Source organism: Channa argus, chromosome 7 (genome assembly GCF_033026475.1).
Source record: "Channa argus isolate prfri chromosome 7, Channa argus male v1.0, whole genome shotgun sequence".
Taxonomy (NCBI): domain Eukaryota; kingdom Metazoa; phylum Chordata; class Actinopteri; order Anabantiformes; family Channidae; genus Channa; species Channa argus.
Window position 1 is genome coordinate 4,522,501 of NC_090203.1, and position 18,917 is coordinate 4,541,417.

At 40.4% G+C, this 18,917-nt stretch overlaps 1 protein-coding gene across 1 annotated transcript in view; it reads right to left on the bottom strand.

Annotated features, from left to right (window-relative positions):
- The window catches only part of ube2e2 (ubiquitin-conjugating enzyme E2E 2), a 27,578-nt gene extending 9,990 nt beyond the window's left edge, over nt 1–17,588 (bottom strand). Inside the window, exons 1-4 of the mRNA XM_067509111.1 lie at nt 17,406–17,588; nt 15,829–16,012; nt 14,814–14,864; nt 1,031–1,163 (exon numbers count right to left, since the gene is read on the bottom strand). Coding sequence (XP_067365212.1) covers nt 1,031–1,163; nt 14,814–14,864; nt 15,829–16,004 — 360 coding nt within the window. The 5' untranslated portion in view covers nt 16,005–16,012; nt 17,406–17,588. The remainder of the gene's footprint in view (nt 1–1,030; nt 1,164–14,813; nt 14,865–15,828; nt 16,013–17,405) is intronic.
- Nucleotides 17,589–18,917: the final 1,329 nt, after the last annotated feature.

The following is an 18,917-nucleotide window of genomic DNA, read 5'->3' on the forward strand; positions in this document are numbered from 1 at the left end:
CAGGATAAGACTCAAAACTGGAATACATTTGCTCATCTAAATATGAGGTCTCTCTGTCGATCAGAAGACAACTATTATAATTATTGTCCACACAGTGGAAGTTAAAGATACAGTTCTGTTCAGTTCTTTTATGTAATCACGAGAAATGATATTGATGTGTGCTGTCCAGAAGTGTCAGATACCCCTCTTTAAAAGCAGCTATAAATTGTATTATTACGTAACAATAGATTAGATGACTGAACAGATTACTTCTCTGTCACTACACAAGTTCTAGAGCTCTTAGATCCTCAGATCAGGCCACCATCGTGGCTAGTGGTGAGGGAGACAATCAATTTTCAATAACACCCTGAACGCTTTAGTGTAGTGTTCTACTTTCTATTATGCGGTGCTCTGCCAACACTTTTAAGGCTAGACTCAACATGTTTTTAATAACCTTTGAACCCTCTCAATGACTAAACCTTTTCTCCCCGCTTAACTATTGATTTACAAATTTTTTATTTTTTATTTTTTTTTTTTTATAAAAGTGTGTTTATACTTTGGATAGTACTTTGTATTTTATAATTGCCTTTTAGTGTGCTGTCATTATTAGTGTATTATTTCTTATTATATATTTTTTTTAAATAACCTTATTTGTATGTAAAGTGGTCTGCTTGTGGTAACAAAACCACAAGAAATCACCTTACTCAGGTCCTCTCTGTTGTACTGAGCATTTTAGTGTCTCTCAATACAAAACAGCTTACAGACACACTTCAGCCAATCAGATATTAACAGGAAAGCTAACAGGAAAATTACTTTTGGTGTTTAACAGGTTGCCAAAACTTTGTACCCTTTCTGCTGGTGCTGAGCATCCACTTGGCCATATGTGACTGTGGATCCAAATTAAAAAGGAAACGTGTGGTCATACTCTGGGTTTACCGTTTTCTGCCAATTTTAGTTCAGCCTTTCAAAGATTGATGCAAATTTTCCAGGCTTGGTCAGCTATGCATATATCAAATGAGTATTTTTACAGTAACAGCCACTGGCTGCTTACCTTGGGAGGTTTGAAGGGGTAGTCTGGCGTGAAGGCGATGTCCAGGAAGAAGACCCCTCCTTCATACACAGAGCCCGGGGGTCCCAGGATGGTCGACCTCCACTCATAGATGTTGTCTCCCTTGGGTCCAGCACTAGAAAATTGAAACAAAAGACCTGTTAATATGTTAATCAGCACAGCGCAGTGGAATCGACAGCCGGGTGTTCAGACTGCCAGTGGGCTGACAGAGATTTGGGGGAAAGAGCAGCTGAGGCGGTAAATGCTACTTTCTGACAAGTTAATGATGGAGATTTGGGGAATGCTAAAGCGGTGTTGCAAAGTTTGAGGGTGTCTAGTCCGAGGCCATTTTAGGAGCGTTTAGATTATCTTTCAACCTTTTGATTAAAAGATCAGATTAACCGCTACTGGAAATTGAGTTGCTGAGGCAGTTGTGACATACACTAAACCAATGTGAGCATAACTGTGAGCAAAACCAAACACCAAAGTCTTTTACATAATCAGAAAAAGAGCTACTGTAAGAAAAGGTATTTACAGGGCAACCAGAGCAAAATTATTTCATATTTTAGCCGGTGTTTTTCCATCAGATGCGTATTCATGCTGAGTGGAGGCTGAAGGTCACATCTGTTATATAGGCATTGTAATTAATGCCATTCCCATATTAAGTTCTCCCTCCCTCCCTCTGTTGTTTGTGGTAAGACCCTGGGCTGGCACAGCGCCAGGTAGAGAATGGGACAATGTCCAGATCACAAAGCCTGGGACAAAGAACAATCCCTCCGATTTCATGTAATTACCAGAGATGGCGTTTACCGCCAACCCTTCACTGCTGGCAGATGTGCTTACTAATGTGTGTCTGTGAAGTGGGTTTGCTTTCACTTAAGGCTGTGATATCAATGTTCACTTTTACTTACACATAAACCAATAATCAGAGAGACAGTCACTAAAAGTGACTGCGTAACAGCCCCAAACAACAATCTGTTAAAAGAAGCATCTGGCTTCAAGCATGCCCTTGACAAGAGATCATTCCCCATAAATAGAAACGAGACATTTCCTTCCTCCTTCAGTGTCAACACATGTAAATTTCCGTTAATCTACTTTCACACTGCCCCTGTCTTAAGCCTTCTTTAATTAGCTAATTATAATTCCTTTTTCTCAAGGGAATTACTTTAGAATACACTGTTGATATGGACTCCAATCTAGACTTATGATGTTTCAAGTAAAAAGAAAATTTGGGATGTAAATAAAATGAAAAAAGCAAAGACTGTACAGGTACCCCAGTGGACATTGTGAATACACAGGAAGGGGACACCATTTGTCTTTTTAAAGCCAACCCTTAGAAGTACAACTGCAGTACCTGTATAATCACATGAACAGCACTAGTACAAAAGCTACTGCTATAATATAGGCTTTGAGGCAACATGTTTACATTAAACAAAAGAAATTTAAAGACAGATTATTTCTACATTAAGAAATACGTACTTGAATAGTTTCACTTGTTTTAGCAACAGTCCTACCTGAAAGTGGCAAACCCGAATTGTTTCACTTCATTTTGGGCAGACAAAGAATCATCCGAGAGACAGAAAGTTACCACAAAAAAACAACAATTTACAAGCAGACGGAGACAGACGTTGACATGTGATAGCCAGCAGTTCACAAGCAGGTCATAACAATAAAAGTGACGGCAAACCACATTATAATTGCTAATATTCATCCATTTCTACATTCTTCTGATGTATTATTTAGCAGCGGATATCAATATTTTCATCATGTCTTGACTGAAAGCTGCATGGGTTCTTAGACAAGATTTCAAGGACTCAGTTAAATGACTATAAAAATTCCCAGATGACATTCACAGGAATTCCTTCACTCACATCTGTCCAATTTGAACCTTACTATTTAAATAATCCTCTGCACATGAAAGCAGTCAAGTGCAATAAAAAACAACTTCAAATTCTTCAATCAAACCAGATCCCGACAGTACTTGGGAAAAACAATAACTTGTCAGTCACCGCGTTCCTGGCTCAACTGGTGCTGTAATGTCACATCCAACACAAGATGCTGCAGTGGGCAGTTAAATGTGTGCAAGCACATACTCATAGTACTTTCAACACTGCTAAATTTATACAACTACACACTCACTTGGTGCGGTTTACTGTAAATCACAGTGACTGGGAGGCTTGGTGGATCAGCGGTTGAGCATTGGGTTGGGATGCAGAAGGCAGCAGGTTCGAATCCCACCCCACCAGGTAGCCTTTAGCAGACAGACGTACTGTGACCAAATGGTCAGGTAGCACTGAAACCACTTCGTCCCGCAGGTCCCATGTTAGTGATGTAATTGTCAACCACTTATTTAATTAAACAGCCAACATTTGCACCATTCTTCCTGCCATCATTTTCCAGTTGTGGATGGATGAGGCCAACCAAAGGGTGGTGTGAGATGACAACATCATGACAATTGAAAAACAATAAAATTGTTTTACAGTATGCTCGATTTTTGATTTACTTGTTAATACAGCTCTTTATGTTATGTGTTTGCTTTGTTTTTTGCAGGGTGCATAGAACGGTTTGTCATGCAGCCAAGACAAGATGAGAAGCTTGTACCTAAAGGAGGTACACATTTCTTCAGACGTGTCATATACACTAGAGTATAGATCAACACCTTCAGCTTGTCCCTTTTAGCAGTCACCACAGTGGAATGTGTTCTACACGTTGATTTGGCATGCGTTTTTATTCCGCATGCCCTTCCTGCCACAACCCTCCGATTTTGTCCGAGCTCGGGACCGACACCAAGGTGACCCTTGGTGGGTGGGCGGGGCCACATCTGGTGAGGTGGGATTCGAACCAGGCAAGTAGTTAACCCATAATTATACATCAGCATTTACTGCTATTTTTGTAAAAAAAAAAAAATAAAATAAAAAATTTTTTATATATATATATATATATATATATATATATATATATATATATATATATATATATATATATATATATATATATATATATATATATATATATATATATATATATATATATATATATATATATATATATATATATATATATATATATTAAACTATCTAATAATCTGTGCTAATAATGTTGCGGTTGATGCGATGTATGGTTCAGAGAATAAATATTAATTCCCTTTTGAAGGCAATCATCGTTCTTTGAAACGTGGTTACATTTCTCCACACACACACACACACACACACACACACACACACACACACACACACACACACACACACACACACACACACACACACACACACACACACACACACACACACACACACACACACACACACACACACACACACACACACACACACACCTCAAGGTAAAATTCCATTACAGCTACACTAATCAAAGAGCTTCCCTGACACCACAGAGAAAGAGACAGGCGACTATTCCATTTTCAGACTTCTCCAATGGAAACGGATATTCTCTTCCTTTGAGGCTGATGAGTCTGTAGCAGCAAATAATAACTTGCACATGATAGAAAGATAGAGATGAGCAGGCATGGCAGAGGTCCTCGCTCAACAGAGAGATTGCTGTAGGGGATCTGACAACCACACAAGGGCTGCAGATAAAGGCTAAGTCAATAGCTGAATGTGCATGCCACCGCTGGCTGTTGCTTGGAGACCTCCTCCCCCATTGGCTTGGGCGTTCCTGTGGTGCTTTGTTGCAACTGGTTGAGGGCCAGCTCATTCAGGGTCTGACAGTTTCTCTCTCTCTGGGCCATTAGATTTGGGAGTGTGGTCAAGGCTGGTATTGACTCACGTCAAGTCAGAATGTTTGATTGAGATCCGATTAACCATGCTTTAATTAATGTTCGGTTAATATGCAGAATATTATGATCTCCATATGGCATATTCAGTGGTAAATAATTATTGGGTAATGACAATTATAATGTCTGTAAATGCAACTTTACACAAAAACTCAATTTCTTGATGCTTACAGGTTCCATCTTGTCATGGCTGGAAACTTACTTGATGCTTAAAAATAAAAATACAAAATTCATAGTACTCATAACAATAAAATGTATTAATAGAACAGGCCCACATTAATCCGACACGATAAGAAAAACAGAGATTGACACAAATATTTTGGGTCGCTCCTGTCTTTTACCTCGCTCTCTTTAGGAAAAAATATCTTTTTAAAACCAGAGAAATCTCCTCCGCACAGACATATGACGTTAACTGAAGTAACAGTGCTGCTTATGGCCTTTGTAGTAAGCCGCAGTAATAATAACCTCTGTAAGTAACACTACATCTGCAGTGCACTGTCAGCCAAATTACTTGATTCAGTGAGTATTTGGGTCATTTGTTTCAAGGGTCTGGGATACATTAGTGTGCGGGTGTCTGTGAGAATCTTGCCACTGCCCTGTCCTCAGAGATTATGCTCATGTAGAACCCACTTTGACAGCGTGGCTGCTTCCTCTGCAACGGAGCACCAAAATAGTGTTTAACAGCAGATTCACACTGCAGCCTTTTTTTAAGGCTTGTTCCTTCGTCTTGTATTTATTTGTAACAGAAATAACAGTGCGGTAAATGTCTCAACAAAGGTGTGTATAGTCAGCATGATTCAGTCATAAAATGTTGTTTGTGGTACCTATGAGGGAGCGAGTAATTGCATCTCTTGCTGACCTTGTTTAGTGCTGCACCTCAACAAAATGCTCATCGCTGCACACAAAGCTTAGAAAGATTGTGTACCTTTAAACCCAGAGACTCCAGCGAGACAGAGATTTACAGAAGGAAGATTAAGAAAACTGCTTTTTTGTGGAATACAAAGAGGACACTGTACTGGAAACATACTTCATCATTTTTACCTTTCAATCTCAGTTCCTGAAAACTGCTTAAGCTGTTCCCCATAATCACAGCCAACAGTAATGATTTTCATATATATGAAATGACCTTTCCTTCCCATGCTACAGTGCAGCATGTGAGATCGGGGTGCCCTTTTCTCATTTAATCATTCACATTGGGTTATTTCATAGACATGGCAATCTACACATTGATGCCAATGCAAAAGATAACCTTTATCTTGGCATATGAGAACGAGGCTAATCTCTGCAAAATCACTAACCTCTCTCACAGTTATTGTCCCCCAGAGTCAATTCCCACAGACCCCAGGGCACAGGTGAGTAGAGAGATGTAGCTCTGAGATAAGCCAGTGCCACTCACAGATAAATTCATAATATTTAAAGTAAATTGATCCACTCTTATAATATTTACATTTTTAAAAAGAAAAAAAAAGAAAGAAAAAAAAGACTTTCCCTACTATCTTTGTGAACAATTTGTTTGGATTTATTTTGGGACACTCCAGAGCAAATTGAGAAGACAGACCACAGTAAAAATAAAAATTAAAACTTCACAATATAAGCAAACACTATTTAAGAAAGTGTCTCTGTCAACAAAACAGCCCATACTGACACAGCTATAAATCCTAGTTGACAAGTTGTACCTTTTTTAGTTTTAAACATTGGTTGACAATAGGTTCCAAGACTACAGTGAGAATGTTCATTTTTTTTCAAATCATTATCTGTAGTTCAGTTGTATAAAACTGATCACGTAACTCACAGGCATGTGAGCAGTTCCGTCATAGTGTTGAGTAACCTGTGAAATTTCTGGTCTTATAAGGGTTCCACCTTCTTTTTTCAGGAAAGAGAATATAGAAACATTCACACCCTTTCAAAGAAATGGTTTCTTCACTTTTCACAGTGATATTGATTTGTGAAACAAGACACGTCTGGTTAAATTCAGTTCCACTGAAAAATATCACAAAAGGCCATTTTAACATATGCACCTAGTTGTGAGCTGTATATATAGTATTTTAAGGGTTAAACATGACTAGGGAACATATTGAGCACATGAATGGACTGTGGAACAGCATATAAAGTGTCTATGTGGGTTTTTTCAGCACCGTGAAAACTGGTCACCATGGGAATCTATTTAAATTGACATGAATCCAAGCTGACCATAGCTGGGGTCCTTCATGAACAAAGGAACTACATACTTTTACAGCCCCCTCTTACGTATAATGTTGTGTGTTGAGGGTTAAATACTCAAAAGGTCAGGTTAATTCTAAAATATCAAATTAATTAGTAATAAGAACATGCAAAAGTTAAGAAAACAAAACATGAAATTATAACCATCATTCAGGCTTTATGGTAGAAACACTAAAGCAGCCTTTCACAGCGAGCTGTTTACATCAGCAGGTAAATAGCTGCCTAAGCCAAAAACTGCACCAAGGGGCTGATAAATAAAACAGGAAAGTAAACCAGTAATTGAATGTGAATCAGTATGTTTTGGAGCTTGCGATACCGTGAAGCACAAATAAAGCCATTATCTGCATTATTTGCCATTCCATTTCATTCCCCACAGGCACATTTTTTTTTTTACCCTTGCGGCACTGCCATTCAGTTAGTATCTTTCCTATCAGTGCGGCTGCTGCAGTTATCAGAAGAGGAACTTTAATGAAGCAATCGTCTTTCCCCCTGACCGTGAAAGAGCCCCAAGACCAATTACTGTGCAGCTCAGCAGCCGAGGTGACACCTCCTTCCTCTGTTCCCTTGTCCTTATTGTCTCAAATGACATGGTTTGTTTTTTAATCAAGCCTTTTATTGTTCATCTGTACAATGAATACTGCAATTACTGACCGGACGGTTTATCCAACAACAAGGAAAATGGTTGAGTAGGAGGCTGCATGCTTTCCAAGTCACAGGGAATAACACAAGTTTGCTCTCACAGGAAGGGAACCTCACATGCTGGGCACAATCAATCTAAACAGCAGTCAGTATTGAACTGAGGAAGTGTACTTAGAAAAGAGAGGTTTAAAAAACTGGCCTTTCACTCAGGAAGTTTGTCCTTGCTCGGTTTAAAACCATGTTAACAAAGTTGTAATAAGGCAGGAGATCTGTTGATTATCCACAGTCCTCCTCTCTAATTCAGCAAGATGCTTCTGAGTTCCAACAGAGATTTTGGTGCAGTAAGCATTTTTCTTCTCCAGATCTGAGCTGCGGCATGCAGACAGCATCTGATACAGTGCAAATGTTTGCCTCTGGCTAAAAATAAATAATGCAGTGCGCATATATCATTACCATAATACACAGTCTTTGCATAAAGGAAACAGCGTTATGCGACTCATAAAAAAATATCACTTACCCAACAAAGCATTGCCGTTTACCCAGGGTGAAGAATGACACAACCACTAGTAGTAAAAAAGCTTTAAATGAGGACTCAATGACCCGTAACCAACCACAACCATGTTGTGCAATTTAAGCAGTAAGTTGAAAACATGAACACATCACCCTAGATATTAATCACAACTGGGTGGTAGCATTAAAACAAGTATATAAAGCAAAAAAAAGGGATGCAGGTCTGTCAAGGGGTAATTATAAACATTTGCCTTGCTTCAATTAAACAAGTTAAAATTTGTGCTGACATGCAAATCAGTTTGCTGGCCAGGGATTCACAGGAACACAGCTTCAGGAAAAGAAACTGCCTAAAAACTGCCTCCAAGACAAAACTGCAGTCACTTGCAAACTAAATTAGTCAAAAGTACAATCTCAAAATTGTTACATTTACAGCCCTGCACAAAACATCTATTCAGCCATAATTACAGAAAGCGTCTTTAGACTGCCCGCTCTTTCCTCAAAAGTACTCTGGGTGCCATTTGGCTGCAGGAATAGACTTATTACCGAAAGGTCAGTGATCAGAATAAGCCGAGCTGCCAGATTCACTGTGGAGCCTGGTGCTCTCCCTTGACACCAAATTAGCCCCGAAATGTGCAGGTAGAGACATGTAAGATTTTTAAGCTGCACGTTTAAGGTTCATTTGTAATGTTATTCACCGGTTATTATTCATTTCAACACTCATAACACAATGCTAAGAGTGTTAACATTTCAGCCCCCAGACTGAAAATATGTCAGTAAGACACATTGAATCTTCTGGGCAGGAGCTTTGATTTGTAAGAGTTAAATCCATTGGATTTTAAGTCACAGGGGTAATGGGATCTCAGAGGGACTGTTTACTTGTGAGTTACTGTATTTGTTCGCTTGCCAAAAGATTCCTGTGTTTGACTTCATGTCAGACTCAGTCATTATCAATGACCTAAACCGCTTCTGTGAAAACTGATGGTGTAATGGCAACACTCCACCACAAAATGTCCTCATGGCATGCTTCTCCCTCAGTCCCACAAACCCATTAATAACTTTCTGGACAAATGTTTGCCAGAAAACTACCTCACAAATGAGAGCATTGAGTTTTCAATGACACATGAATCAAGGCAGGCCATGTTTGCTGTCAAACAAGTGCCGCTGTGGAAAACATTAAGGATGAATTAAACTCAGGCCGGTGTCTGAGGGAGAGCATATGTTACTGCTGTTCTAAAGGAGCTTTCTTTTAAAAACTTGTGTGAAGTTTTAAAAAAACAAACAAACAAAAAAAAAACATTCATAGGTAGAGCAGAGTGGTGGCTATAACAAATGAGCAGAACCCAGTCTTTATGCTGCGACATCCCACATCACTATTGTATCAGACCAAAACATCTTGATTCATCATTAGATAAGACATTTTTTCAAGATGCCAGATTTCTCCCTGATTTTGGGTCCTTTAAAGAACATGTATTTAGCTACAATATACATTTACAGTATATTGTATAAAAAAATTGCTGAGATTTTAAGTCTTTCCAATTTCCCCCCCTTCCTACCAACGTTGGTCTTTCTTTCACATCAGTTCAGTTCGATGGAAGCAACGAAAGGCTGGATTTCATTCTCATAAAGAAGAGAGCTATGAATTGAGAACTATGTACAAATAATTGTAGTAATGTCAAAATGACAGATTAACTAAGGCTAACTAGAGTAAAACATTTTAATACTCTATATTCAGTTGTAAACTAATTTAAACCTATTCAAGGGATTTAAGGTGTATTAAAAGTGTTTAACTCTAGTAATTAAGTATTCATTTGCTTATAAATTCTAATGAATATAACCTCTGCCTCCATTTACATAACAGCTTAGCAGAAAACTGTGGTACTTTTTATAAAAAGTAGTTTTCAGTTAGTATTAACTTCATTTCAAATGGATTTTAGCAACTTTGCCAACACATCCTTATTTTCTCTCTGACCCTGCACAAAATATTTATATGCTTTTACATGTATTATTCTCCTTTTATTTCACATGGATTCTTAGATTGTGTAGGAAATGGACAAGACCTTCACTAAAAGGTCAAGAACATGCCAGTGTCAATCACAAACAGATATCTATAGTCCATCAACATTAATAAAAGGCAGTGATTATGGAATAAGACATTTATTAAGTCTTCGGCCAAATTTAGCTGTCATTGTTTTAGCCACTTTGAACTGACATCACAGTGGAAAGATCCTATCCAGCATGCTTCACTGATGTTGCCATCCACAATATGGTGATCAACGTCGATACTCAGGAGACATACTGGGAGCTCATCCCCCTTTCCTCTTGTCTCTCCACCCCCTCATAAATATTTATAACCTTCCCTGCTGTGCTTAATGGTTGCGCTGTGAAAAATTATGCTGGGTGTGTCACTAGCACATAATCCCCCAGGGGGACAAAACTAATATGCAGCCATCACATGCATGAAGATGATCCCATCAATGAGAAGAGAATCGGAGTTTAGAACCTACAATGAAGAGAGCTTCAATTCGTGGTGATACTTGATGACAGTGATGGAGATATGTATTCATGTCAAGGCTTCAAGCCAGCAAGCGTGTGATGGGGTGACCAGCTGTGAGAGTCTTGTGAAAAGACCCCCGCAGCTTTCCTGATGTCATCAGGGAGTGACGGCTCTGTTTTGGGCATCGTAAGGAGCATTACGTCACACCAGGAAAATCCAGGGACCAAAGGAGTCTATTTGTTCCAAAGGCCAACCATGTAACACAGCTTTACTAAAAGACGAATGACATTTGGTAGTCAGCTAATGCTCTAATCAAGGGACAAATAGCACTTAAGCTGCAACTAAAAACTACTTTCATTATTAAGCAGTCTACCAATTATTATCCTATAAATTGTCAAACAACACTGACAGAAGCCCATTTTGATGTTTTACCCCTAAATGTGTTCATCTAACAGACATATGACAAATCTATTAGTTCTGAATATATAAGGAACTGTAAAAAGGCAAATTTTTGACACTTATGCTTGTAAATCAAAGAAATTGATTTCCTGTCATCTGATTAATTTTCAGTTTTACCGATAACATAAACATAACAAATGCGGCTGATGGCATAATGATACAGTAAGCTGTTTTTATTTAACAGATGACATCAAAGTTGTGTTGTTTCAACCAAATTACTTGAATAACCACAAAATTCATACTGAGTGGTTAATCTGTTACAGTTATAACGGGGCTTGTATGCTTAGATTATTTCTGTATAGTATTTATCCGGTGTAAAAGTTCACACAACTACAGGAGCTATTCTGTGATTAAGTTTTGCAAATTACTCTTTGCAGTATCAACCCAACCTCAGCCTTATCTACTTCCACTTTAGTTTGGTACATTTCCCAGAATGACTTTTAACAACCTGACAGAGGAAGGGGGTGAACTTGTTAGTCAAAATGCACCATGGTTTGCAGCTGCATTGCCTTTAATCTATTTCAGTTGCCTTCGAAGGAGAAATTGGTATCTCTGCATTGGATTATTCTGCTGTGATTGCTGACTGTCAGTGAACAAAAGCAGGTTTTTAAAAAAAAAAATGCCTTTGCTCTTTGGATGCAGACGGACCAAAACCTGACATTTACGATTATGTTTGAGGCAGCTGAACATTGTTCTACAATCACGCCATTGTACATGGAAAGAAAGATCTGTTTTTCAATCTGTGAGAAGAAGAGAAAAACAAAAGAGCACAGTGGCCCAGAACCACAAAGTTCATCACCAGCAGCTCTTATTTTAACACTGTCACTGTTAACACTGTCTTGGTGTCTTTACAAAGAAGGGATAGTAACAACTCACAAGAAATTACAGTCATTGTGAAACTGTAATGACAAATGTAACAAAAATAATCCAGTAATTCTGAGGCAATGTAAATCCACAAGATGAAATTGTTAGGTAAGAAAATATAAACTGAGAAGCAGAGGAATTTTTTTTGACAGGAGTATATTAGAGCAGGCAGAGGTGGAAGATGTAGGATGTGATTCAAGTAAAAAAGTGAGAATAATCGTGTTATTTCTACGGTCTTGGAAAAAACTTTGAGGACACAACCTTAAATTCAGAGAAACTGTTAAATGCATGTTATATTATTTCTGATATTTTAGACAAAACATAGTATTTATTGAGAGAATAATCAGCACAACAATTGATAATTACTGGTTGTAGAGGTACAAAGATTGGTTTGATAACTGATTCATTGCTTCAGTTTTATTTCAGCAATGCCAATTTCTGAAATAAAACAATTTCTGTATCACAGCAAAAGCTGCTTCTTTTGCATCTATATGTGTAAAAGCACTGCGTCTGTACAATATCCTTGGAGTGTATGACAGTGAGAATAACTGCCATGTCAGATCCTCTTGGGCTTCAAAATGTTTCTGTTCATTTGATGCATGACAACTGCCAGGGTGAGAAGCGAGCTGCCTCAAAACTAAAAGTAAAATAAAGCTCGGAAACGAATTTAAATGCTTGCATTTGCGAAGTAGCGACACAGAACTAAAACCTTGACAGTTTTGTTCACACTGAATGGAAATTGATTTTTTGAACAACTTCAACAATATTAACACACTCTTTATAGAAATAGACAGCCAGAAAACATAGTATTTTTTAAACACACACATGCTAGTGCAACAACAGTTTGTGCCATTAAATGTAGCTGAGGGTTAACACAGTAACCTTAGATGAATGCTTAAAGTAAAGGCGTGGGTGTCTTATTAGAGCTATCAAGCAGGCACCTCCTGCCACTGATGTTTTTCTAAATTAGATCCTTAACACTTCCAAGCCGTTAAATGGTAAATTCTGGCTCTTAGCACAGATCTACGCCAAAAGACACAAAGCAGGGCGCTCCATTTTGAAGAGAGAAACGCAGCATGATCCCCTACACAGCTCTGAAGGCGATGCTGAAGATATTGTGGGTGATATGTTGCGAGACTGTACATTTTAACTGCATGATGAGGATGGCAGATTGTCTCGGACCAGGACAAAGTGGCGAGGGAGTCTAAAGGGGGCTCTTCAGCTAAGAGACAGATGAGACGACATACATCAACTGGCCCCCAGTGCAGCGTTTGTTGAACGTACTGAAGTGAATCTCCTTAACACAACCCTCTGTCTGCCTCCTGAAGGGGCCCAACAGTCTGTGACTCCATTTGTCGCAGGGAACGAAATGAATAACCTTTCAGGGTAACCTGGCCGGGAGCGTGTGGCATACAAATGACGACTAGCTAGCTCTGCGGTGTGCACTCACTCATGCGAGGACGTAAATGGTGCTGTGATCATTTTTGCATGAGGAATTTGTGTTTTGTGCATCTGACCCCCTGTCATTGTTAACAGAGGGCTAATCTGTTCGGGTGCATCACAGAAAGCACATTATTAGATTGTGCTATCATTTTAGCGTACAGAAAGGGAACACACACACAGAAAAGGATTATCTTGAAGAAGCTTAATTGTTTCCCAGGCAACTAGTTCCCTGCTAAGACGATGACTGTGAAATTTCCGCTAGCGATTATTTTACTTTCAAATGACTTACTCGTGTCCTCCAGCTAAATCCTTCATGTGAGCCAACCTATTTTTTTGGGGAGGGGGTGCTGAAATAGATTAGAGTCCTAGAGGAAAACAACCTCTCTTTTAGCCTCCAGTATAATAACAAAACTGGGCTGTGAGCTGGAATGAAAAGGTTAGCTCAATGTTTATTTTTAATGATGGTGGGGTCCTGATGAGACACAGCAGGGATGATTAATTTGAGCAATAAACAAGGCTGTCTAGGGTGTATTATTCCAAATCGCCAGATGAGTCATATGAAGCTGTTTTTCTTAATCATTTTAAACAGGTGCCTGAGAACAAATACGCTCAATTCGAAATGGTCACAAAAACATAAGCATCTCCCACACGCATCTTCAATCTTGGATTTACCTGCTTCCATGTTCTGTCTCTTAATTTGCAGTGAGGTGTCGATTCAGAGATTAATTGTTGTTTTGAAATACACAGACATAATCAATGACTGTGTCACTCTAGGCGATTTAAGTTAATAAAAGCCGGCTCCAGTGGTATATCCCAAACACATGCCTTTTGTCATGTCAGGAAGGACTGATGCACATGTGGTTTGCCACTTGCTCGCGACCATATCTCTTCCTCAAAAGGCTGAGAGTCGCGGCACTCGCACACAATAACCATTGTCTGTGGTAAATCCCCAATAGAGCAAGGGGGGGGAACCACATGAGAATCGAAACAGGTTTTAAAGTCACACTGCCGCTCATTTTCCACCATTTCATCAACACCATAATGTGTGTGCACTGAGATCTAAAAAGGGCTGCATTTTTAAGTGGAGGCTGCAGTAAGCATTATGCAGCAACAACAACGCCAGAACGGTCTACAGTCACACTAATTCACCTGAGATTAACATCTCAAACAAAAACACAAACAACAGCATTACAGGAACGGAGACAAAAGCAAGCGCATTACAGCGTGGCCTTTCCTTTTTAAAAGGCGCAGAGCTCTGAAAAGCAGCAAATTTCTGCCGTCTACATTCATTACAGCTTAGGCATCTGTACATACAGGCTTGTGAGTCATTAGGAAAATGCTTCAAAAAAAAGATCGCATCTCCTTACCTGCAGTTTGGAGGTGGGTCTAGTGTTATTTCTGCAAGCTCTTTCTGAATCCTGCAAAAGAGGAATTTTACTGTTAAAATGTATTTTTAAAAAGGCAAATATCCAAAGGACAAAAGACAAAGATTACAAACGAAACGAAATGTCCAACGAAACAGTACAAGTGAAATTGAGTGACATGCCCATTGGAAAGGCACACACTTATGTACAGCTTATGATTCCAGGTTAAATAGATATTAAATGATTCAAGTTTTTATGGAGTGTGATGTGTCTCATCATTGTCACTTGTCTGTGTTGCACAAACAAAATTAAAAGGAACATCAAGCATCAGGATAAACAAGACAGCTTTGCTAATTTGCAGCAGATAACCATAGAAAACAATGAGTCACACCATGAAGGGCAACGGAGTGCACACGCTGCTGCTAAATTCATGTTAATACAAACACACTGCCGTAATTCAGACACCAATGAGGACCCTCCATGTTACAGCTCTTGTGGTGCTGAAGGCCCCTCACAGAGGCTGTTTTTAAGTGAAGCATAGATATACAAAAGGGAGATGCTCATAACATCGCTCACTGTTATAAAAAGACTCAGCGGCCTGAGCCAACCCTTTGCTCAACGGGTTGCATAATTCTGTCATCGCCTGTTTTCTTTTATTGTGGTTGTTGTTGGGAATAAGTGCTAAGACTGTTGAAGGCAAGTGTTGGCGGTCTATGAGAGATAAGAGTGCTGCAGAGCATGAGGCAAATCCAATCAAACCAACAAGCTGGAATTTTGAGAATATCTCTCACAAATGCCAGCGATTGACACTCCAGTGCTGAGCTGTGCGAGTTACCTCCTTCCTGCGGGTTTGGCATCACACTAAAAAGCTGCATGGATGTTTGAAGTTACAATGCCTGTGGGACTGTAGTCTTTTTATGTAACTTCACACCCTCAGGGGCAGAAGGGGAGAGGCCTTTATTTTTAACAAACAACCCCTGTATAAATGTGTTTCTCCTATCGCCCTCTCTCCCCTTACCTCTTGGCACTAGTTGAAAGTTTAGCAGCAGTTTTACTTGAGATCTTGTTTTCCTTCTTTTTGGGCTGTGCTTGCTCTCGCTCCTGTTCAGGTGGTACCGATTCCCTTTGTTCAATATCAGAGCTTCCCCCGCTGGTGCTGGGGCTGTCGTCCGGTCTCTGCACTTCGCTGGACATCGTGGGCCCTGAAACCCCCCCACACCCCACCAAAAAAGCAAACAAAATTAGATGGCACACAGTTTCATGCCACAACCCAAAAAATGCTTTATTTCAACTCCGGGAGGCCATGAAAATGATAAACTGTCTGTAAAATGAACAGATGTGACGGAAGATGGGTTTAATTTAACGAATGTGAAGTTGGATGTGGATGAGAGCTAAACAAAGGCAGGGGTGTGTAAAGCGTGAACTGATTAAAACACATTTGTCCAAGCCAACAGTGCTACAGTGATGTGAATTACAGATGCATAGGGTCCTTGTTAAAAAGAATACGATCAGCCATTAAACTAATGAGCTACTAGGCGTGATGTAGAACAGACTAATTGTTTGGGGGGCACTTTATATGAGAAGCTTTACCGGTGTGAATTTCCAGTATAAGAGAGAGACTATAATAATGTGATTCTGGTGAATGTTGTATGGATGAAATAGCATCTAAAAGCCCTCAAGGAGGATTTTGCTAAAAAGTAAAACAATATAAATCAGTGACAGGTCGGAAAAATGAAGAGACCCCCACCACAAGCGACAAATACATGACTACAATAAATATGTTGCACGTGAAATGTAATATATAGAGAAAACACAGCTAAAAAGTGAATAAAAACGCTGAAGTGAATATTGGAGGAGGGGGGGGGGCAGCTTGCCCTTCCGCGGGGGGCGTTTCACGGTTCTGATGGGGACATCGACGGCTCAAATGTACCCGGTTCAACAGCCGTTGGAGGTGCCGGGGTCGATGCAGAGGCGTTTCGGCCCCCGAAAATAACACCGCGGGCAACTTAACGATGTCCGTTTGCTTCGGGACACCACTTAATTGCGTGGACAAAGCGGGAAGGTCAACGTTTGTGGGGATGAAAAGCACAATAGCGCTCGACGGGGGCGCAGAAACCGAGCTACGTAAACATTATAGGGAGCTAGCTAACGTTACAAGGCCGGGGGGAGGAGGCGGAAAGTAGGGTGCGTTACGTTGTCGCTGTCGGGGTATTTAAAAGAGAAAAGAGGGGGTAACAGCAAAGCAGGCCTCTGTGTTTGAAACTGAAATGGGCAGAAAAGTAACGTCTACTGCCGGACGACGGGGCTGATGGGGGGCGGTGAGCGGCAGGGCCAGCGAAGCGGCGGCGGCGGCGGAGGGAACGTGCGGATCCTCGCCGTTTCTGGAGTGTCCACATTAACGTTGAAGAGCAGTGACCCTGCCTCGGCACAAAGGGAGGCTCGTCCCACACATCCACCCCCCCCCCTCTTCCTTTCCTTTCCTCCTCCTTCTCCTTCTCCTCCTCCTTCTTCAGTGGAAAACGACACTTTTTACGGAACATTTACTTACTTTTCGCGTATCTACGAGAGGCGGCGACATGCGTGTGTCGATATTACCTGGCGGCTGGCCGTCGATGCTGCAATTCCGCGTGGTAATCCCAAGGTACCGAGAAAAAAAAGTATATCCTCACACGGCCGTCTGCTCGCTCCCGTGTCCTTGCTATTTAACTGGAGGTAGCAGCAGCAGAAAAGCGATTACAGAAAACCGAGGCAGACCCGGACCGCCTCCATGCGCGCTCCAGACCTGCGCGCACTTCTCGTGCACGTGGGCTGCATTGGGGAAAGAAGTAGCCCGCGCGACGCCAAGGCAATAATAGCTTAATGAAATATTGGAAAATATAACCAAATCGTGTCCGTCCTGTTACAGTTAAAATGGCATTGCTTATGAATTGCCCATCACTTTCTCTTCTGCGCGCGAGGGGGCGTAGCTAGAAATTATGAGCTCCATTTTATGTTCTCAGTGCCAGTGTCCATCCATATGGTGTCCATGTCTACAAAGCACGTGCACACACCCACAATTTAATGTATGTTGCTGAGTTGCTGTAGTTTTTTTTTTTAAGTGTCCCATCTTAGCACAGTGCTGGATGGAGCCGCTAGATTGCGCCCAGAATAGCAGTTCAATCTGAATATTCCACGGTTCTATTATGGCTGACTTATACTTTCTATTTGCCATCCAACCGATCAAAGGTGTCAAAATAAACACCACGTGCCTTTGATGTGTGAAATTAGCACCAAGTGGACTTTATGGTGCACAGACACCTTTCAAACTGTGCTGCCTGAAATTACATCATGTGTCACAATAGGTTAGTATCAAGTATCAAAGTGACAAGTGGTATCGCGAGTGACATCATCACCATTACAAAGTATAGATATGTCTCTAAAGCGAACTGGAAACTGTATTACAAAGTTGGCACCCATTCCATTCCTGTGGAAGTAGCCCATGTGCGTACTCCAAAGTGACCCAGTTATTATGCTTTTGGGCCCATCCTTCTCCAGCTGAGCCACACTTGAGAGGTAGACAAGTTTTAGTCTAAAAATGTCCCTACTAGAGCTTTTCCTTTGCACATTACTGGCTCAGTTTGGCTCCTCATCTTTGGTACCAGGCTCTTCATTTTTCACTGCAAATATTGTGCAGCCTGAAAGTCATAGCAACGCAGCATGAAGCTGGGGTGATGTTGCCGTCGACATGACCCACAGGTTAAAGGAGAATATGGACGGAATGTTGTTCTTAACTCTTGGTATGTGGGAGTTTGTCATAGCAAGGAGTCGTAATTTTCAGAATTGGCTGAAGTCTGCAAGATAAAAGTCTAACGGAAAAAAAATACTTAAAGGAGAGTTTTGGTTTAGACAATGAGACGACTCAGTGGTAGTGATGTGTCTCTCTGACAAATTGGTGGTCTGCAGGGTTTTCACGTCACCTTCTGTTATCACCCGAGCTCACTTGGAACTTCACTAGAGGTGATAGAAAGAAAGTAGCAGGTACCAAGAATTATGCACAGCTTTTATCTGGATGGAAAAGCAAAAAAGTTGAGTAGAGTCGAGCTGGTACTGTGCAATGGAAAAGCGACA